Source organism: Calonectris borealis, chromosome 2, assembly GCF_964195595.1.
Source record: "Calonectris borealis chromosome 2, bCalBor7.hap1.2, whole genome shotgun sequence".
Classification (NCBI taxonomy): Eukaryota; Metazoa; Chordata; class Aves; order Procellariiformes; family Procellariidae; genus Calonectris; species Calonectris borealis.
Genome location: NC_134313.1, coordinates 150,381,160 through 150,404,472, shown reverse-complemented (window position 1 = coordinate 150,404,472; position 23,313 = coordinate 150,381,160). Strand labels below are relative to the sequence as shown.

Genomic DNA, 23,313 nt, shown 5'->3' with positions numbered 1-23,313 from the left:
GGAGATTCTCCCTGGCTCTCCTTTTGTCATTAATATACTTGTAAAAACGTTTTTTGTTGTCTCTCACGACAGTGGCCAGGTTGAGTTCTAGCTGGGCTTTTGCCTTTCTGATTTCCTCTCTGCATGACCTAACAAGATCCCTGTACTCTTCTTGAGTTGTCTGCCCCTTCTTCCAAAGGTGGTAAACACTCATCATCAGTTTAAGATGAATTTGGCATTATCCAATCCATTTTGTGGCTGTCAAAAAATTTGCATCAGAAAGTACAGGAGCTGATTCTGTGTAAGCTGCCATCCTTCTCAGGAATTTTCCCAGTCCCTGTAGAGAACTTGTGATATCCATTAAGGATTCAGAGAAAGAGGAAATTAAGACTGCATATTTCTGTAATGTTCAGATGCAGATCATATTGCTTCTGTCAGTGCTTGTCAGCAAGTCTAGAGTGCATAAATGCAAGCTGCTGTTGTGCAGAATGTGAAAATGAGGTTAGAGAAATGGTAGCAGATAATAACCATGAAAGCTTAATACTAAATAATTCAATTTGCATTGAAAAAAAATTTCTATGTACAAAGAAAAAAATGTCGCTAAAAACATTTAAGGCTATCCATGTAAAATGTCTATCTTGAAAACTTATTTAGTCCATCTCATCATAATTCACCATCTTTCTTCATGCAGTTCTTGCATAATAAAGGTCCATACACATCCACCATGTCCATAGATCTTATTCTTCTCGCAGTCTCACTAATACAAACAGTAACTCCGACTTCATCAACAGTCATGTGATTATTACATCTGTCCGTATTGTTTGCCCCATGGTAAGAAAAAGGTTGGTTATTTAAGACTTGTGTTGTTTTTTTTTTTTTTTTCAAAATATGTCGTGGTGTTTTGCTTCAAAAATGGTTTCCTTTGTGCGTACACACGATTTAAAAAATGGCTCAATTTAAAATCTGTTTGCTCTTAAAGAAATTCTATTATTACTTGCATGTTGTGACTGTTGGGGTGCTTTGTAGGCAATGATTTGGCAGTGGCTTTCTGAATTTATTCATGTAAATCTTGCATTCATAAAGGGGCATTGCTAGATCTGTGTTAGAAGTTAGTTTAGCAATTTTATCTTTGAGATCAAGGAGATCAATTACTCGATTCTCCTTTCTTTAGAGATACTAGAACATCTACAACATTGGTGAAAATGCGCTGTAGATGGAGAGAAAAATCATATCTTTTTCATCTTCACTAAAGAGTTCTGTGACTTTTACATAGCCCCGGTACTGTGTGTGAGAACTGGGTGTTTCGCTTTATGGCTTAATTTGATCCAGCCTGACGTATTTGCAAGCCACCCAGCATAGTATCCGTAAATAAAATAAAATAATAGTAGTAATAATAATAAATAAATAAACCCAGCCATTGTTTATTTTTCTGTGTTTTTTTTAAGAAAATTAAACTTCTTTTTTCTCCTCTCTGTAGATACACTATAAAGAAGAGTTTAAAAAATCTAAAGGCAAGTGTATATTTGTACCTGACACCCCACAGCTAAAACATGTGAAAAGACTTGGTGCTTTTATTTCTGAGGTAAGACCTAAAAAGATTTAAGAATTTTCTTTGCTTCTTATCCTTCCTAAAAACTCTCTCAATTGAATATGGTGGTTTTAGCAGGGGAAGGATGGCTTATTTCAAATAACAATTCTGTTAAAGCTGAAGTGACTTAAAGCGCTGTAATTAGTGTATACTGTATATTTGAGTAATAATAATTCGGAATTATGCAACGCTTTTATTTTGGGGTGCCGAGATATTTTATTAATGTTTCTGAGGCAGTCCTAGCTATCCCATTTTATGAATGGATAAACTGAGGAATAGGAAAAGAATTTCTTGTTACTTATTCTGCAGTGATGAGATTTGCAAATTCTCATTTACCTGTGCATAGTTTCCCTGCTGTGGAGAATTCACAGCCTGATACCAAACAGAAGGAGACAAGGAAACTGTTACCATATTATCACCCCTATCCTCCTTCAGCAAGGGGACTGGGGCAGACATCAGGTCAATGCCATCTGCAGGTCGCCTGGGCACTTTCATGCATATATATGCATACCCATGTCAGAGTTTTTAGGTCTTCGGGTACACACAGACACACACACAAAACTGTAGTGGCAAAGAAAGAATGGCAGTTTCCAAAACGCCAGAGCAGAGTTTACTGCCAGCTGTTTGTGTCCCAGGTACAAGGTGTCATAGGATTGCATCACTGATTGTTTTCCACAGGTGAGAACAGCAGCAGCAGTTTTAACTGACAGAGTGTTGCTTTTGTTAAGGAACTGCTGGTTCTGAGTGATTTTTCTGTCACTGTGACCCTTGGAAGACTTAAATTTTTGGTGCCTCATTTTTTGTGCTACCTTTATGATTATGATAAAGAACATCCCAATATCCCTGTCTGGAGTTATGTAATTTATATAATTCTATATTCTGTTTCTGATACACATCAGTTTGCTGTGTGGCTACATTCAATATAAATGCATCTGATGAATATTTTTGTTATATTTATCTTCATATTTTCTGAAAAAGAATGGCGTGTCCCAAGGGGCATAAATGTGATGAAATTGTACTTTCCAAGAGAGAGACTACTGTAGTCTACAAACGCACAACATAGAGAGTATTTATTGAATCCATCTGTCTGATTCCAAAGAAAAACTGCTAATTATTAGTCAAAGATTTAGAGATATAAAGATATTTCAAAATTTTAAAACCCGTATGTTTTATGTTATCATGCTGTTGAGCACTCTGTCTGCTTCTTGCAGCATTACCTGAAGCCAATAATGTGATAGATGGTTTATCTTGTAAATTACTGACCTCTAGTGTCCCATAACCCGTCTTTGCAAAACTTGAACACTGAAATTCTTAACAGCATATCTACTGCAGCGAAGAAGAGCCCTCTGTTTTGGGAAACAGCAACAAATGTTACAGCAAATTATTGATATATATATATATGATACATATGCAGAACTAGTCTCTAATGAACAGCTGTATATTGCACAGTAAATTAATGACATTAGGCAGTATCATTTAAGATATCTTTGATATTTATGATTACTTTCACAACAATACTTGGTTTTATGAATTTATATAATTGTTTTATGAATTTGAAAAACTTAGATCTGAAGCAAAAGCCTTCCAGATTTTGAACTCTTATTCTGGCCTGTCTCATAAAACCCTTTTGTGGGGAATTGCTAGTACTGAACACTGGAGAAAGTACAGGATAAATAAAAAGTAATTAAAAATGAGTCTGTAATATGAAAAAAGTAGAAATGATGGCATGCTAACTTCAATGTCCGTTCCAGTTATATTTAATTACTAGTACTTATTAATCAGTAAAATATTTTTTTGATGGCCTCTCATTGCTCCTGTTGTGCAAAACTTGGGAAAATGGAAAGAAAAAAGATAAATTTGGTTTTTGGAAATGATTTAAAAAAGGATAGAAAAATAACCGCCTTGCTTACCTTATTTTATACTTCCCCCCAAATTATTGAATTTAATTAGGAGATACTTTGCATTGCTTTGTGAATTAGACACATCCGCCTGAAGTATTTTAAGGCTATTATTTAAAGATCTGTTTTTGCTTGGAAGTTGATGACAGCATTAGATTTTTCCGGTTCTAATGGTCTATCCCAGCTGAAACCAGCCATTTTATTTAGTAGAAAAAATAGGTAGTATGATTACTGTATCTTAATTTTTGCATTATATCCCACCTTTTTCTCTGCTCTAGGTGAAGTATAAAGGAGCTGCTAAGAAAGACCTTTCCAACTCTCTCTATCAGCAGATGCCAGCCACAATTGACAGTGTATTTGCAAAAGAAGTAACGCAACTTCAGAGCAAGGTACAATTTTAGAGTCACAAAAATGATTTTTAGATGAATTATGTGACAGAATATGACCAATTTGAACAATGTATTTGAACGAATACTTGATTGCCTGCTTGATTTATTTGGGGAGTTTATAATGCAGAGTTTATTACCATAACTTCTTAACTTCAAGAACTACTCACTTTTAAAATGTTGACAATCTTACTTGCTATGTTTATTAAATATAAATTTAAAAACTGCTAGTGCATTCATCAATCCAATGAAATCCATTAGAAATCCATGAATGCAATAAGGAATTATTGAATTCAGTGACATTGCACTGCATTTATAGAATAGATGAATCTTATATTTTCAATTTGGATGTTGTATTAACTCTATGAAATGTTTGATGCTGAAGGGAAAAAACCCCCAAACTTTAATGACTTTTAAAGGCACTTACTGGTAGCAGTAAACGTATTTCTGATGGTCTGCATACTACCACTCATGACACATTTTATAGAATTAAAAATATGAAATCAAGTATATTGAACATAGTGTAAAACATCCAAACAACCAGTAAAATAGTAAATTACAGTTCAGTTGCCTCCAGGGGCTTAAAAATATGATATCCTTAATGTAGGCAGGTGACCCTTCACTTCCATTGATCTCAGTGGAATTGTGAGTGTTAAGTATGTGTAATATGAATGAAGTTACAGATTTTCATTGTTACTCATGAGACTTACAGCTGATAGACGGTCATGGCTTTCTGTCCACCAAGCATTTCCACATTTTTCTTGTTTTGCCTTTCTCCTCTCTTAAAGATACTAACTACGTATAGTTTAATACAGCCAGTCTGTGAAGTGAACACGATCCTAAATCCATATTATTGATTGTATCTCAATATTCATTCTTCTAATGCAGTGATTTTTTTTTTTCAAACAAAGGAAAATATTCATAACAAAAGAAAGCACTGAAATCTCAGGACAGCTTGTGGAGAAATGTTTTGATGTAAAACAATGTGTTAATCAAGGCTATATTAATCAAATATAATAACATAAAGTATATTTTAGTTTTCATAGTTTGAAATGGAACATACATACACTCAAGTTAAAGCAGCACAGTAGCTGAAATGACATTAATGTGACATTTCATTGTAAAGTGAGTGATTAGAAGAATTACAGTGGAAATAAATTGGGAATTATAATTGTATAACACTTTAAAACCGTTAGCTTGATTTATAAAACATTAGTTAGTTTGCCACAGATTTACTCCTGGATTCATTCCAAATGAGTACATTCTACATTAGTTTACGCAAGTGAGGTTAATTAACATCGGTGATGTGGCAGAAAAGATAAATAACTGAGACTAAAAATGAAACCATTTGATTAATCAAAAAAACCCTCTTAAGGAGAAGACTGTCGTTGTCATTTGATATTTTTTGAAGGTTTTCTTCAATCATCCAACAGTCGTAGAGAAACAAATACGCATATAGCAGTATGCGGCAGAAACTTTTCCTGTGAAATTCATACCATCCCCTTAGGAATAGATGCATTATAAATCATAATCTACCATAAAACTTAAAGATATGCTGACACATTTTCCAACTTGTGGTTACTGTTGCAGTGGACCTGAATTTAATGCTGCTTTGAGAGAGATCCTAGGGGATTTTCTAGTGGAAAATCTTCTCTACAGTATTCAAATCTAATCCATATTGTGCCTATCACTGTGATACCTAAGTAGCTAATACAAGGATTTCAGATTTCAACTGGGTCAGGATATGGCAGAGAGGATTTCTGCTGCATCTATCTAGCTGGGATTGTGAATGTACAGGTCATCACTTCAGCAGGAGGAGACCAAGGGTATGCCGTAGGAAGGAGAGAGAACAGCACTGTCTGGCCATTGTGCCAACTCCCCTGCAAAAAGGCTGTTGCAAGCACAGAACTGCAGCCTGTTTCTCAATTAAAGTAAGCTGATTTTAAATAGGTGCTGATTTCCTGAGAGGTGGAAAATAGGAGTATGTCTCCTCCTCCCCATACACATTAGAACAAATTTACACCTTTGACTCCCTTTTCATGCTTCTTGGATGCAAGGCCGGCTTGAATGCTTTTGTAGCCAGATCACGCAGGTGCTTTCTCTCTCTGTGATGCCATGTTCTTGGCAGGATCTGTAGCCTCATCTGCCAAGCAGGTGTGTCGGGGCTAGGGGATCATGGTGTGGAAGAACGAGAGCCACTGATGCTCCCCGCTACTGCCTGCTGGCACAGGACTGCTGAGGCTGGTATGCCTCTGCCGGGTGATCTCCTTACGCAGGTGTGTCCTTGGCAAATGGTCTCTCCCATGATTTGATGTTTGATCCTGAAATGGCGCTTCTGCACTGCTGCCACCCAGCAGGTCTGTTCTCTACCCCAATTTATTAATTTTATACACTGTTTCATATCACATTCATGATTTAGGAACTTGGAGGCAACTAGGGAAATTTCCTTTTTCTCAGAAGAATTTATTCCCCACCTACGGCTGCCCTTCACTGTCCTCTCCAGAGCAAACAGGCTGCCATAGCACCATCTATCACTTTTGCATGCTCTAACTGATACGGCAATTGTCATTGACTTCCACAGAGCCAGGACTTGGTTCTGCAGGGTTCCAGCCATACCGTGTCAGCACTGACAGGATCTTGCCATGATGGAGAGTTCAACACCCTGACACCCAACCCTGTGGTTCTCCTCCTGTGGAGGTTTCTCCCCGTATTGGCTGTATTGATTTATGCTCAATTCCCTCTTCAAGATACAGAGGAAAGACTAAACCAGGACCACCTCTGCTGGCTTTTGCATAAAGCCCACATTTGCTCTTTTCTGTTTTACGTAGAACTGGCAGGAAGATAGGAATAAATACCCATAGAGAAGGAAATCCATCTGAAATTTCAACAAAAAATCATGACACTATTTATGGGGAAAAAAATGTTTCAGGAGAATGAAAAAGAATTTTCATAGCTCCACATACTTGGGTAGCTTTTATAAATTTCATTTTTTCCTCTATGCAGAAAATTTGATTGTCGCCTTCTAAATAGCTTTCTTGAGGGTAGGCAACCAGATTTTCCTCCCTCTCTCTATCATAGCTGTCCCCAGGGTAAGCTAGAGAGAGCAGTTTAGAAGTCCCTGTCTCCACCGCGTAACTTCAACCTCCCTGCCAGCCTACAAAGCTCTCGCCAATTTTCCTGTTCTCTGCAATGAGAAAATAAAGTTGATGAGAGCAGTCTAGGCAGGGAGCCCTCATATTGATTTTCCTGAGAGGAAATGGACATTTTCTGGAAAAATTGTGATTTTCCTGTGGAAAATATTTCTGAAGGAAAATTTCTGATCATTGCTAGCTTTGTGCCAAGTCTTTTTCTTGTCTGAAGACCAGTATACTGAATTCTTCCTTACGCAGAACATTTTTTTTAATGTGTCACAAACAATGATAAAGGTATTTAAAATTGCTTGAGGGGGAAACAATGTTGGGAAAAAAGTATGCGTTTCATCACTTTTTTCATCACTTTATTTCTGCCATAAGAAGAGATTGCACTGTTTTTCTTCTTATCTTAAAGGAATAATCTAAAGCAAACTGAAGGCAGTTTAATTTTCTCCTTTGCACAGGGCAATATCTCAAATAGTAACTATATGTCAATGCTCAACAGTATTTTTTGTTTGTTTTCAAAGATGATGAGCCAAGTGAATCTTAAGCAATATTTTCAACTTCCAGAGAAAGTTTCAGAGTTTTTGTTACTTGTGGACAGAATCCTCCTTTTACTTTCATATGTTTTTTTTTACTACGATGAAGTTATATTTGTGGTTTACTGCATCACTTACAATCATATTACACATTTTCAGATTTTTTAATATAATTCTTCATAGTTTTTTATGGTATCAAATCTCATGTTCAAGATTTCCTCTTTATGGTAGCAGGTATTGGTCTCCTGGATTTCTCTAGTTTTGTTTTACACAAGTACATCGGATAATCTAATTCTCTATCTAGAGATTATAATGGCATTTTCTGTGTTCTTGAACATTTCGTCCTACAAAATCCTACATTGTGGATTTTAAGTTCAAAGCTCAGCTTACTGACTATAAAGGGAAATATAAAAAATAAAAATTTAATAGTGTTTAAAGTATTCCAAAACAAAGGGTCAGTCAGAGTTAAGTTAAAAGAGCACAAAGCCTTCCTTAATGCAGCTTCCTATTGACACACTGGTGTACAAGAGAGATAAGAAAAATAAAAAATGAGTACTTACAAATTAGTTCAATCTGAAGTTGTACCTACTAAAATAATTGCCTTGTATTTCTGGAGTTAATAAATGGTGCCACTACAGAGTAGAAGTTACATCAGTGACCTATAATACTTGATCTCTTTGTGGAGTAGTTTCATATGCAGATTTGATAAAGAAAACTCAGTTTAGCTAAAACTTGAAAATTAACATGAAATGAGAAATAAATGTGCACATGCTAACATGTAAAATAATGGTTCTAAGAATATTGATGAAATAATAATTTTTTTTTTCATGCTTCCTTGGAACTGATTTACAGATCTGGGAATAGATCTGCACTAAACTGTCCAAAACTAAACTAGACAGCTATTGAACTCCTCCTAGCCTGTGATTGTTTCAAGGTTATTTAAGTCAGTTAATAAGAATAATGTGAAAAGATAGGAAGAACACAGCTGTCAAATAGCAAGTCAAATATTCTTATATAAAGCTAAAGAAACAGTCGTCTTTTCCCAAGATAGTGGACACTCAATTGTAATTTCTGTTTTCTCATGTTGGGAGTTGATGTGCTTTTGTTTTTTGATGTCTTGGTTACATAGCCCACTCGCCAACAGAAAAACATAGATGTTGAACCAGCAAAGTGGCAATGTAATAAAATACCTGTAAATTAGTAGATTTTGGAAGTAACTGTACGGATCTGCATCTCAGAATGGTATGAAGTGGGGAACATCTTAAAAGTGACAATGTGAAGCAGAAGAAGTAGCAAAATAGTTTTTGCTGCATATGTTTATATAGTAATTACACGTTTGCAGGGGATCATTTGTTAGCGATGCTTCAGTCTTATTAAAGATTATTTGCTTTGCCAGTTGCAAGATGTAATCAGTATAGGGAGGTTATATACACTTTTTTGTTTCAGTTTTAGTTGTGTTTGTGTCCCCAGAGGCCTGATCATGATGGATTTACACTGTCTAAGGAGATGGCACATTTTGAGTTTCCTAATTTGATACTTTCATTCATACAGTAGCAGTGCAAAAAACCCCACCCTTTTTGTTTTAATCTCTCAGCCTGTTTTGTAATCTGAGATAGTTGGGTCAGATACTAATATATGGCCTTGGGCACCCTGATCTGTGACTCAGATGCAATCTTGCTGTCTTAAACGCAAACAGGTACAACATTTTCTCACAGTTCTAGTATCCTGTCCTAAAAGAGTCCGAATCACTGTAGTCAAGAGTTCCCATCTCAAAACTTTCACAGTATTCTTTTATTGCTATCGAGGGTTTTAGTTTCAAATCCTTCTCCTCCTGATCAGCTTTCAATCTTATTTAGTATTTGCTGTTTTCCTGGGGATTATTTTAATGCTTGCTCCTGCTAAAAGTGAATTTTCTTGATGCTTGCTGCTTCTTCAGGCATCAAACCCTGGTGCATTTTCTTAATGTAAGCCTAAAAGCTTCTGACAAGGATAAGTGCAAGATCAGCTTTTCAGGCAGTTTTAATATGTGAGTGTGTGTATATGTTAAGTATAACACAGTACAGTGAAAGCTGGATGAATGCCCAACATTGAGCTCAGTTTCTATTATAAAAATAATTTGTTTATAAACTCACAATCCAATTCCATTTTCCTTTACCATGATGACAATTGAATGTAAATATTATTTTTCTTTGTGAACCTAGGGGCTAGTCAAAATGTGTATTGTGCTAATAATTTCCTAACAGTGGAAGAAATAGATGTTTGGGCTATGAGTATTTCATGTAAACCTGTTTGTTTATGAGGAATGCACAAAACCTTTTCTTTTTTTTCTGAAAACAGGAAAAAAAAGAAACCTGAGGAAATATTTACTTAGCTGATAGATTCAAGTGTGTTTTGAGTAAAAAAAGCTTTCCCTTATGCTTTTCCTTGGGCTGTCTTCTCACCTTGTTAAGGTTAATTTTCTGTTTCTGTATATTTCTTTTTCTTCCTCCTCTCTACTCATACCTCTGCTGCAGTAACAGACGTAGAGAAATCTCTTTGCTGAGATGTGCCTCATATGTCTCTGTTTTGAGTAGAAGCTGCTCTCGTTTCAGGGTTCTGGTTCCATTAAGGAGTTTAATTATTTATTACATTTCTTACTGAATACAAGCACACTATGATGCTAGGTTTAACCCAGCTCATATTATTATACCTGCTCTGCTGAGGTCACAGAAGTATAATGTTGCTCTTTTCAGGTTCTCTATAAACGAAAACATGATGCTGAGAAAGGAACTTCAGATTATGCACATATGAAGGAGCCTCCAGATATTAAGCATGCCATGGAAGTCAATAAATACCAGAGTGGTGTAAGTACTCCTCCATCTGAAATTAGTTCACTTGTTTTGGGTAGATACGTCTATTATAGCTAACTGAAATGAATTGGGCATGGAATATTTTCATATTTCATTAGTTGGTTTTTTTTTACATTATTTGCTCTGAAGTAATTTGGAACACGATGTGTGTTTAAAATGTGCTATGAGTAATGGTATGTGACTTTTATTCTAAACTGCAGTGGAAAGCGGTTGTTATTTTTTATTAGTAGTAATTGTTATTAAGTGCTATCAGTTTGAATAAAATTACAAAGACAGGCTCTCTGAATTCATGTGTACCTACTTGAACTTTAGGAGTGTAAAAAGCTCTTTGTTTACATGAACACCAGCATGGTTTCAGTGTCTTACACTGTCAACATTTGGGTAGTTCTTCAAGGGTTCTGCTTAGAGGAGAGAGTGGGGCTGTTTCTGCCCTGCTCTTGCACACTTGTATGGACATGAATTACTTTGTTCTCATCTCATGAGTATGTATCAAATGAGTTCCAAAGAACAATTTATGACTTTACAGAATCTGAACCATAGAGTTCAATTCGATGCCTGGCACTAGTTTATGCCATTGACCAAAGTATTTGTTCTTGTAGTTTTACTTAAATAATTTACAAATAAATTAGAGTACTTACCAATATTTTTAAAGTTGGGGTTAGGTTTTTTTTTTTACAGCTGCTTGTTAACTTGAAGTTCTTTAGGTTTTCACAATATAAAAAGCCTAATAATAGTATTTACATTTCTTATTAGTTTCAAGTCTGGTTTGATTTCATGGTTGAGCTAGCTTATACTAGCTCAATGCACCATTGCAAGGGGTGGAAATGCTACCAAGATTAGTGTCTTGAATTATAGAAACACAACTTTGAAGAAAAATGTCTTAGCTTTTGTAAAAGCTTACTTATGAGAAAAGTAATTTTAGGAGACGATTGGCTAAAATAGTGAGATCATTTTAAAGGGTACACAAAACCAGTAAGAGCAGCTGACATGTAAATACCTTTAAAGTTATGGTCCATTTCCATTCTTCTTAGGTAAGCGAGTCAAGTCAGGTAGATATGTGATTTTATAACTCTCATTTCACACCTAAATGGGATATTTGTTTGCTGCTAACAATATAGAAAATGAAGCTTGGGTGTTCATTTTGAATTAACTTAAATTTACCCTATCTTCCCTACTGACAGTGTAACAAACACTCTTAAGTTATGTAGGCTGAAAGCTAAACGTCTATGTTAGATGTATGTCCATGTGTGCAGAATCTTGACAGCTGGCTGCTGATTAAAAGGCTGCTGGAGAACTTCAGGGAAGCATTATGTTTGAAGAATAACTTTTTCTTCTGCTGGGAAATACCTGCGTTGGAACTCCCAGCAGTAATTTGCAACCTGCCTTGATTACAGAATTCCCTCTTCCTGTCAAACTCTGTCCGTCTCTGCTGTTGGAAGCATCAGGATGTCAGATTGACGGAGGGTAGGAGCTGGGAACATGAACTTCTCTCCCCATAAGCAAGAGGTTTTTTTTACCTACCAGTAGGAATGATGGTGGACTACAAGGGAAGGAAATAATGTTGGGAAGAGAGATGGGAATCCCTCTCAGAGAAGGTGGTGGAACCAGGAGGTATATGAGATGAGTTTTTGTATCAAATGCATCATGGTCTGAGGATTAGTATGCTAGTGTTAAGCTCATTCCCCTTCTACAGCTGTACATCACCTGCTAACAGAATTAAGGAGAGCTGGGTACAGATGTGAGAGTAAATGAAATTCAGTTGTTTCATCTTCTTTCACCCTTGAAGCAAGTAAAAAAAAGGAAATGAAAGCAAACATAGGCGGGAAGGATGTTTTGATAAATGAGAACTTTTAACAGCATGTTAAAAATAATGAAAAAATATGAAGGAAATTATTTTCAACCTGAGCAAACTTCAAAAAAATCAAACAAACCATAACATAAAACTCTAACCAGTTAGTTTCTGTTTAAGAACAGATTCTTTCTGGTTGCTCATGGGGAGCTGCAGTGCAATGGGGGTGTATCTTTATCACACATAAAGGAACAAGTTATGTAAGTCCTGTTATTGTTCAGCGGAGTTACACAGCTCCTGCGGGTAATTGTTCGGGCACCATGGTGAATAACTGCGATTTCTTGTTTTGTAAGTACAGGTTTAATTAAGAGCCGCATGAGTTTTCATCTTTGAGTCAGAGCGTGGAATAGTGAGCATCCCAAATGTGGAGCATTTGTCTTTCCGAACTCTTTCAGGCTATTTGTAGAATCACAGCTTTGAAAGTACAAGGAAAAAGAAGGGAAACTACTGGGGGAATAGAAGGACAAAGCTCTTTTATCCACCACTCAGTACAGTATACCTATGGGAGCAGAATGCGTGTTTACCTACAATGCTCTGCCAATTCAATTCAACCTTTACATGCAGGGTTTGCATCTAATAGGATTAGGATGTGTTTAAGACTATTTACTCAGCCTTAAAATAAGGCTGACATTTATACTCAACTCTGTGAAATGTGCAATTTCCTTTAAAAATTAAGACTGTATTCAGCTTACAATACATTTGTGCTGACATTTTGAAACTGTCATGTGCTGTAGGCCTTCACACCATTTTGAATATCATTAACACGCTGTATAAGCGTGGGCTGAAGCTGCATAATAGGGAAATACTGTAAAATCTCCTGAACAATGTGATCATGTATAAAAACATTTTTCTCTTCTTCATGCTTAGACTGAAGAAAATTGCTCTCAAAGAACAAAAGTGACTTTTTTTAATGATAGGGAGTTTACTTGAAAAATAATTTAAATACTACATACTGCTTGAACGAACACATGTTTATCCAAACCGGAGTACTTTTCTCTATAAATTATGCTTATGTTTTGTGAGGTGAATGTTAATGATGTGAGTTTGGCACACAAAACGCTTTTGGAGAAAAGTGAAGCAGGGACCATCAGCCTACTTTATGCCTGTCATTTAGCTGATGTCATTTAACTCACCTAGAAGTTTCTAAACTTGGGACCAAAATTAGGTGGCGGCCCTTAGAAAACGGTCAGGTCATAAAATAGCAGTTCGCCTTATGTGTAGCTGAGAATCAAGTGGATGGAAGAACGTAATTGAACAGTGAAATGACAACTGAGTTTCTAAAGCAAAGGAAACACTTGCCACATGGTGCTTGAGTAGAAGCTGCACATAGCATTTGATGAAGGTACTCAAAGCTGTGGATCACAGTTTTGTCTGTTCCATGATCTGGTCCATCACTGGGCATTAGAGTAGCAAAACAATGTTAAGTATTTGTACAGCAATTTATGTGTTCTGCTTGGTTAAAATTATTGATTCTCCTCACAGCATTACACTGTATGAAATAAGGAAGTGGCGTTCTGATTTTACAAATAAGAAAACTGCAATAGACTCATCTGTGGACATTTAAAAGGCAGTTTGCAGATCTGAGGTTGGAGCCCTGGTATCTTTTCTTTTACGCTTATGTATGAAACAGTGCTGCTTTTAAAATCTTAGCTGACAGTTGGGCAAACTTTTGATGTATATGTATTCTCTTTGCAGGCCATATGATGTCAGTAGTGGTAATTTATAATGTTTCACTGGCCATCTAAATTTAAATATTTAAGAAGTCTGTATTGTCTTAGGAGTAAGCTTTTTTCCCATGTTCAGGATATTGTGCAGTCACAATCCACACACACAAAAAAATTACATTCTTTCTGATAAGACCAAATCAGCAGATCTTAAACTTGACGTGCTTAAACACCATCAATAACATACCAAAATGTCGATGTTTGTTTTGATGCAGATCATGTTAAAGTGAAGCTTCTCCTGGCTCTCTGTTCAGCATCTGCATTAGAAAAATCACCTTTCACTGACTAACTTTCTGCTGACAGTGGTTGTCAACAGCAGGTCCCCTTGGACCACTTCCAACTGGTGCTGAAAATGATGTGTTTACTCCTGATGTAATTGGGACCAATCAATTTTCAAGCCCATTACTGGAAAGGATGACTGCATCAATCTGTAATGGGCCAGAAATGTGTTTGTCTCTTCTATGTGAGCCGGGAAACAGTTTTCAACACCATTTGAGTGGGAATCAGAAAAGCTGTTGCCAATGATGATTGTCACCAGCTAGTCATTTTCTTAGTGTTGATGGACCCCAAAGTGCAGATGAGAGAAAAGGGGGCAGAGACACAGCTGACAGCCATTAGTGGACTTGCAGCTCTTAGAAAATACTAAGCAGGGGCAAACAGTAAGAGACAAATTCTCTTGCAGATAGGTGTGCCCAGCTCCTTGCTGATTTCCGTGTGTGCATCTCAAGAGGGCAAAATGGGTTCGTAGCTGCTTTGCATATTTTAATAATTTGTTACCTATAGCTTGGAATAGTTTTGGAATTGGAATAGGGGAGAAGACAAAAGACTGCAGGAAAGGTCTGAGTCCTTTAAACCTAGGTGTGATTGGGTTACCATGTAGCAGAAGTTTCCGTTGGTTGATTGACAACCTGAGATGTTTTGCAGCCTTGTTAGAAATCTCTCTACTTTGCGGCATTGTAGTGCATTCCAGTGCACTGGCACCATCATGAAAGGTGGAGCATCTTCAGGACCCTCAGCTGGAGTAAATAGACCGTCATCTTTATCCTCAGTGGACCTTATGTCTTTTTATAAGAGCTGGAGGTTTGGCCCTATTACAGTTAGTCTACTAATTATGAGCAAGCCCAGAATATTTTCTGTGCTTTGAAAAAACTACTGGCAATTCAGAGTATGTATCACATTTGGGATTAAGGACAAGAAATGGCTTTTGTTCAGATCATCATTGTTTTTTAAAAATATTCAACAATGTAACCACTTTTTATTTTAACTTCAAATTGGGGTTGAAAAACACTTCAAATTTAGTTAGTATTTGTAACTTACTACCTGCAACTTCAAAACTAGAGATGGTACAATATTTTCCCCTTTTTGTCCCAGCTTCTTTTTCGCTTGCATTTCCCACTGGTCTGCTGTAACTCTCCATTTAGATCTTTCACTGGTGCTCTTAAGTTGTCAGTATCTCGGTTACTTTTTCCTATGCAAAGGCCAATTTGTGCAGATGTTTTGTAGACCTGTGGTCCTCATAAAAAGGAGTAATTCTTGAGCCTTTCGTGATGTTTTTTGGTAGAGCCTGAGCAATCCTTTAGAGTGAAGATTGAGTAAGGACATTGTGTAATGCCTGGAGGTTCCAGTTAGGGTTTGAACCTCCTGGTAAGGGGCTGAACCAACTTGGGAAAGAAGATGTCCCCTTCTCTGGGTCCTTCTGATGTTTCCTTTCTTTTGTTGCTTGACCAGGCTTCGTTTTCCCTCTCGTAGGCTTCTCCACTTTCCATCTTCTCGGTGCCCATGGGTGCACACCCCAAGCTGGTTGCTTTGCCCTGTCTACATTTGTTCCCCTGCTCTCCCAGAATAGCTCTGTTTTTACTGTTCTAACATAGCACTATAAAAAAAAAATCACTAGATGGAACAGAATAGCAGCTGTGTAATAGAGGCCAGCACACCATCCCAATGGGAAAGGGTCAGCATCCAGGGATTGAGGTTATTCAGGAAATGGGAAACATATTTTTTCTTTCTTTGGCCTACCTCTGACAAACTACTGTTCTGCTGCATAACATTTTTATTCTCACCGGAGTATGACAAGCTGCAGAATGGAGCAAATATATATTGCAGACATTTGTAAAATGCTAGATGACTTTCCCTCAGACATAAGTAATAGGTATACTGGTTTAGGTGCAGGAAGAATAATAATTCACTCAGGGAAAGCTATAGCAATTGGCCTTGCATCTAATATAATTGAAAATGGTGAAATATAAAGGACTGTCACTGTCTTATTTCCCCCCCTTCCCCCCTGAAATTAACCACAATCCATTATTTCATGTACTATATGATCATGTCATTTGGGAGCAATAAGTGACCACATTTCCTCAACTTTATCACCACTATTCTTGATTCTCTGTTGTTAAATTCGCTCCATTCCTAATTTCTATTTTGAGCACATATGCTGGCCTTTAATTTGCAATTTACATGGATGATAGGGTGCTATTCAGAAACCTGTTTCTGCTGCCTTTGTGGTTTTCACCTCACCTCATGTGGTCATTAGGATGAACAGTATATAATTAACTAAATTCATGTAAAGCCCTAGATTGCAAATGCTTGTCTGTACATCTAGTTTCTTAAAAAAATAGAGGAAATCTAAATCTAACCAAAACAAAACTTCCAGTGGTTTTAACAAGCTGTAAGAAACAGTTTCTGTTTTCTTGGTAGATGATACTTTGGGCTGTATTCATCCAATCTATTTATTTACTTATTTTATCAGTGATTACACTTGTGTGTCACTCATTGTAGGTTAAAAATTATAAGATCTATTTGTGGGCAGGTGGCCAACAGTGAAGTCTACTTAGCTGAAGCCATATGGACGCAAAATTACTTTCCTGTTGCCTGTAAAATATTTGCCAAAAAGTAAGATGTTTTTTCTTTTCTTTTTACAATAACATTTCTACAAATCATATTTGTCGTTGGGTGCTGCAGTTTGAGTTTGTTGCATTGTACCCAGAGTAACACTTTACATTGGAAGTAGGAGCTAGATGCGGAGGTTGTAAGTGAAGCTTCAAGCTGAGGACTTTCTTGATGGTGAAATACAGTCTTGAGAGGTTGATTAACTTTGTTAAACAACAGAAGAAAATCTAAAAGGCTGTCCAGTAAAGCAGGAATTATTCTGATACTTTCTGTTTCCTGTAGCCTTTATTTTATGTTTTCTAACTTTTGTTTGAAGCTTCAATTTCTCAGACACTTTTGAATACCAGGGACGATTTTCTTAATCATTCGGAATAATTCAGTAAGACAGCTCTCGGAAGTGGGCTTAGATTGGCACATGTGCTACAGCAAGGGAGAGGAAAAAATCTGCAGACCCTGGGAGGGAGAAGAGGGAGAGGGAGAAGAAGGATAACTTGTGGTCTCGGAGCTCTGTAACGTCCCTGACGTCTATGTTGTTCCTGTGATTGCTTTGCTAAATGGAGAATGTTTGGACTCTCCTACCTGTGGTTTAGCCTTCTGGCCAAAGTTTTCTGAGCCCATTCATTATAGTAGTGGCTTTTGCACAAACAGAAAGATTCAGTCTTGTACTCCACATGCTGGAACACTCAGCCTTCTTGTTCCCATGATTGTGTAAAGGAACAGATAAGTGGAGCTGTGTGGGGTGGGGGATGCTGGGGTGGAGTTGTGTCATTGAATTACATACCAGCTACCTAGCTCCTTATTACTGAGAAAGACGTTCACTGTGGTAGAATTACAGTTTCTGTTCAGCGTAGCTGCAGTCTGCTAGGCTGCGGTGCTCAGTATCAGAGGGGGGGTAGTTTATATTAAAAAAGGGTACAGCATAGAAAAAAATGCTGTACTCTTAGAAATCCTCTGAAATTTAATGATAAAACCTAATATTTGGGTCTTTGCAGTGCTTTCATTTTCTTCTACGCTTCTAAGCAAAACCATTTTTCATTTTAATATTGTATTTTATGCTTCTGAATTTCTTCCTTATCCTGTTAACCTGTGTGTGGTCTTACTAAATAATGCCTGTCAAGCAGGACTGTGTTGGAATAAATTAGGCAGAGTTCTGTTGAATTTGATGGCTGAGTTGATAGGTCATTCAAAGATTATTTATAAACTTAAAACATTTTTCTGTGTTTGTTTTAAACAAAACTGTTTTTTGTTTGACAGGTATCCTATAAGAAGGATGTGCAAGATACTCATAGATACACTGAAGTGCTGAACAGGCCAGACATAAAGATAGCAACTGAGATAACAAAGATCATAAGTGATGTATGTTCTCCTGTTACTCTATTTGTATTTTTTAGACATGTTATTTTATTTATTCCAATTTCAGTCAGATTGTTTAGAATGCTGCTGAAATTCTCAAACATCACGAGCAGAAAACCTGCAACCCCAAATATGATATGGAGGTTTGATTAAAAGAAAACCCAAAATCCAACAAAAAAAACCCCCGTGCCTAGCATGTTACAAAGTTATGGGTTTCTTCTATTTTGATGTTGACAGTATGACCTTTGCAATTATTGGTCATTGATCTAAAGACAGCGTTAAGCTTACTAAAGTTGGTTTTGTTTCAGTGTTATTCATAATAACCATTCTCAAAATAAGTCAAATGCTCATATGCTATACTGCACTTCAGAAGACATACCAAGGCTTTTTTCACCTCAGTACAAGAGAAGCTCGCATCCCAGGACTCCCCTTCCTCCTCCCATCTTGGCCAGCAGCGACAGGGAAATGCCATTCCCCGCTGTCCTTCTGAGAGCTGTGCAAACACGCTGCCTCTTGCATGGGGGCTCTCCTCCCCGAACTCCGCTCTCAAATTCTTATCCCTCCCACCGTGACATCTGCTAATGGATAGGTCAAGGAGCCGTTTGAGAAGCAGCAATGTGTGATGCAGTTTAATATTTTATTGTAGACAACTCAAACAATATATATATTGGAATATATATATTCTGAGCCAAGTTTTTAAGTAACTGCTAATAGTTTCATGTGAGACTGACTAGGCACCTATGGAGAGACAGTTTTAAGAGACCTGAGTCACCTTTTGAATATGCAGGATTTTCTGAAAACCAAGAACTTCTACTAAGTCTTACGTTCAACACCCAAATTTTTTAATTTCTGTTCAAGCCCCCTTTGAGTTAGAGTGGCTTTGGGACTTTTATTTCTCTCAGTCTGTTGTTATGACATGTCCTTGCTGATTCACAGTGCCTGAGTAATGCAAGAAGCCTATTTTAGGCAATGGGTAATTTAGTTTGTGATATCGCAAAGCACCTATTGTCAACTCATCTGTGCTGTTTTTCTAATGCATTGTGGAAAAAAATTGCAGCAATTTGCATGGGAGGCAGTTCAGCTGGAAAGATCACGTAATACCAGCCCTGCGGGACTAATTCCACTCTGTTACACCAATGCAACCTCACTGACATCCCGCAAGATTGCAGTGGTAAAACTGAGAGTGGAATTTGACCTTACATTTCAAAAAAGCTGCCCCTCAGCCTAGTTTTGTTTCAAGACTAGTTTCAGCTGCTACAGATAATCTTGTGTAAACTGCAGACCCTGTCATAAGAAATGCTGAGCCACTGTAACTCATTCTGCCTTGATTGGGAGAACAATATTTCGCAGGCTTAAGCTATGAATTTGGTTAAAGTTGAATTTTGTGAATGCTGTGCATTGTGTTTTACAATAAATAAATATTACGTTGTTAAGGAGCTGAAGCCTGAGTAGGGCTTTTTTCGGAGCTGATTAGAACAGCACTGAAAGTAGTGTCAATGCAGATCAATAAATGAGACTTTTTCTACTAGCTTTAATGCTTACATTTCTCTTGATAAAACAAAACCAAACCATTTAATAGTGATTCATATTCATTTTTTTAAGGCTGAGTACAAGAAAGGAAGGGGAGAGATGAATAAGGAGCCTGCTGTACTTGGAAGACCAGATTTTGAACATGCTAAAGGAGTTTCAAAACTGTTAAGCCAAGTAAGATTCTCTGTTGTTTTACAATGACTTCATTCAGATCTCTCATTCCTAGTAATGCAAGAAAATATTTAGATTTTTAGATGATTATCTCTAATTGCATGAAGATTATGTTCTCGAAGTCTTTTCATACAGTACTGCAATGACTGCTAAATTTAAGATTCCTAGGGAACAGAATATACATTTTTATGCAAAAATACAATGACCTTTGACTGTTACAACTTGTCTTTTGTGGAGATGGTGTATATTTATACAGATTATCTAGGATTTCTAAAATATTAACTGTATGTAACTTAGAGGCAAATTTTGCTACTCATTCAGTTTGAGTGGAACCTTTCCCTGTGATTAATCCCACTGAAGTAACTGGGGTCTTTTGTGTAACTGCTTGCTAATGTGAGTAATGGGATCTGAATTTGGCCTGACATGTAAACCACCTGCCTTCCCTCCTCCTGAAACTGAACCTTTTATGTACTACTTTCTGTTACATATTAACCTCAAAAAACGAAACAAGAAAAAAAAAAAGAAAAAAAAAGGAGAAAAATGGAGGGATTACTTTAGTCCATAACTAAAAAGAAAGCTGAAAACACAAATATTCCCTCTTTTCCTCTTATGAGTCTTCTACTCATAAGATCTACTCATAAGACTCTACTACAGATCAGCCTGACATCATGAGAAGGGATTTTTGACTGCTGACCTGTTGTTTTTTTAGTGTTTTTTTTTCTTTTTTCTGGAGTAATTCTTTAACAGTGCCCTGCATAATCCTCACTAGTAATCCTGTCAGGCTACACTTAGAGCTTTTGTAAACCCACGAACAAATTCTGCCCTCCTGTAGGAGGAGGATAACGCCCTTTGATTGGAGGCGGCCATGTCAGTCTCCCAAGAACTAGGAAAAAACCCCAAGTGTAGTAGTGCATACACTAGAACAGTCTGAAAATCAGTGTTGTGTAACAAATGTGATTTGGCTAGACAGTAAACATATTCCCTAGAACTAGGATAAAATGAGAATGATATGTCATAGAGAACAAGCTGCAAAACAGTGCAGTGTCTGCTTGCAAGAGGTTGAGCTCCTTTTGCTGTCACCAGATGTTGTCCTTAGATATCTGCTATACAATTTCCTGTTTCACACTGGCCCATCATTAATTTTGAATCATTAATACTGCACAAAGGAAAAAAGAAGAAAATACGTTTTTTAAATTGCTTTGTTAATGATGGGTTCAGAATCAAGATTAGTTTGTGTTTTCCAAATGTAATGGATCATGTGCTCATTCCTCTGCTGACGGGCAAGTCTGCGAAGATTCTTTTGTGTTTAGCATCGTGCAGACTTGGAAGTCAACCTGTGCTTTTGAGGAAGAGCTAGTGCTATGCTGCTGTCACGTATAGGAAAGGGAGCTGTCTGTCATTTAGCAAACATCTTTAGAGGTTTTTAAAAGGGTTTATATCTAAATTTAGTGTATGGTATCCTTTATTTCTACTCAGTGGCTGTATACACACTCCTTTCCTTGCAGCCTGTTTCAGAATCTAGTGGCTTACAGCTGGCTGTCGTCGCAAATGGGACCAAAGCGGATCCCTTTCCAACAGCCCTCTCCATCTCACTAAGCCTGGTACCCCTGAGGTTGTGGCCAACAACCGCAACAATCAAGAAATACCAGCTGGATCATGGGGTCCTGCAGCCTGGTGCAGAGCCAGCTGCATCATCGGCTTCATCAATGTACTTTCTATCTCATTTTTATTAAGTGTGCTCTTCCTCTTGGACAGTGCATGCTGCATCTGCAAAAGCTTTATAATAGAGTCTCTTCACTGCCAGGGACTGGGATGGCAGCAGTTCCAGTTGAGATCCTTCTCCAGAAGAGAGCATTCGTGTGCAATTTTAACTTCTTTAGAGAGTCCAAATAGTGCAGAAGGTGTGGCAGGAAGAGAGGAGCAGTTGGCAAAATGTAGCTTGCTTACAGTTTATTTGTAAAGAAGATTCTTACTAAACCTTGGTGGTCCAAACTCTGCAGCCACTGGGCCTGGATCCAGGTTTTCGGATCCTTCCTTCTCTTGTCCTCTCCTCAGTCTACACTGTTGTGGCTGCTTGCAGTGTGTGTGATGGGCCATGTACTTTCAGAAAGGGAGGCAATGCTTCAGCCTGACACTCCGCTGCCTGCCATCTGCGTACAGCAGCATGGAGGCTGTAAATACCAGCCTGCTTTCAGCAGTGGGGAGGTGCACTCAGCAATTCCCCACCTCCTCTGAAGGAAAGGCAGTGGCCATGAGTTGTCTAATGTTTTTATATATTATTTGAATCATCATAACACTTAGACACACTGATCATAAATCAAGAGCACAGAAAAATGAAGATGACCCCTGTGTCCAAAGAGCAGGGTGGTGGGGCAGGATGAGGAATGCACCTGTGCTGTAGGAGAGGAAGAGCCCTAAATGTGGGTCAGCCATGTCAAGTCCTCTTCATGCAAGGATCGTGAAGCAGGCTTGTAACAATTACAAGAGTTAAAAAATAGTAAAGTTAATGATCTCTTTATTGTCTCCAGACTTTCTGGCTTTTAGGGTTTCCATTTGTTTCTCAGCAAATGGGAGCATTATAAACTTTTTTGTGCTGAAAGTTGATAATCTCCCTTAATAGCATGAATCTATAAGCTGCGACATGCAGAGAAATATTAGTTATTTGACCCTCACAGTAAATTTGCAAAGTTGACAATTCTGATGGATGTAATGGGAAGAGAAGATGATAACATGTTTTAATGTGGTGCATATGGGTAGGTAATTTAGGGAGTATAGAGAACAGGAGCAAGAAGAGGTCAGGCAGTGTGGGTGTAACGAAGGGAGAAAGCAATCAAGGCAAGCGGGAAGGCAAACAAAGTGAAGAAAATAGTGTTAATGTTTGACTGGCACTCAAGGCTCTACAAAATCAGTGTACCCCCCCACCCTTTCCTTTTTTGCTTTTTAAAATTTTATTTTATTTAACAAAGCTTTTGACAACAGCAGCAGCAAAAATAATAGCTCCCGGGACTAGTATATTTACCCACAATGTGCAGTAACCCTTTTCTGTTGATTTTAAACCAAATTTAAAACAGAAATTGTGTTAGCCCTTGTGAAAACATGAAGCTTGTCAATTTGCTGAATGTACATTGTATAATTTGGGTTATTTTTTGTATTTTTTATAAAAACAAGCTCTTGTTTTTGTCTTCTTTATGTCTTCTAATGCATTTTATTAGCTTTTTCAAAGAGCTGCTGATATGAAGTGTTCCCCTTATGGTGTTCAATAATTGGTTTTATGATGAATAATTTTGGATATTTGTATTTTTTACTGGATCTGGTGCTTATTGTTTCAGGGATAAAGTTGTTAGAGGTAAAATGTTTTTCAAAATGTACCTTCTCTGAGATTATCAGTAACAACACAAAGAGCCTAGGATTTTCTCGGTCTTTCTTT

General features: G+C 37.4%; 1 protein-coding gene across 1 annotated transcript in view; it reads left to right on the top strand.

Moving 5' to 3' along the window:
* The window catches only part of NEBL (nebulette), a 98,231-nt gene that overhangs the window by 7,173 nt on the left and 67,745 nt on the right, over window positions 1-23,313 (top strand). Inside the window, exons 3-7 of the mRNA XM_075140866.1 lie at window positions 1,457-1,561; window positions 3,744-3,854; window positions 10,254-10,364; window positions 18,087-18,188; window positions 19,788-19,889. Of these exons, the coding sequence (XP_074996967.1) occupies window positions 1,457-1,561; window positions 3,744-3,854; window positions 10,254-10,364; window positions 18,087-18,188; window positions 19,788-19,889 (531 nt within the window). The remainder of the gene's footprint in view (window positions 1-1,456; window positions 1,562-3,743; window positions 3,855-10,253; window positions 10,365-18,086; window positions 18,189-19,787; window positions 19,890-23,313) is intronic.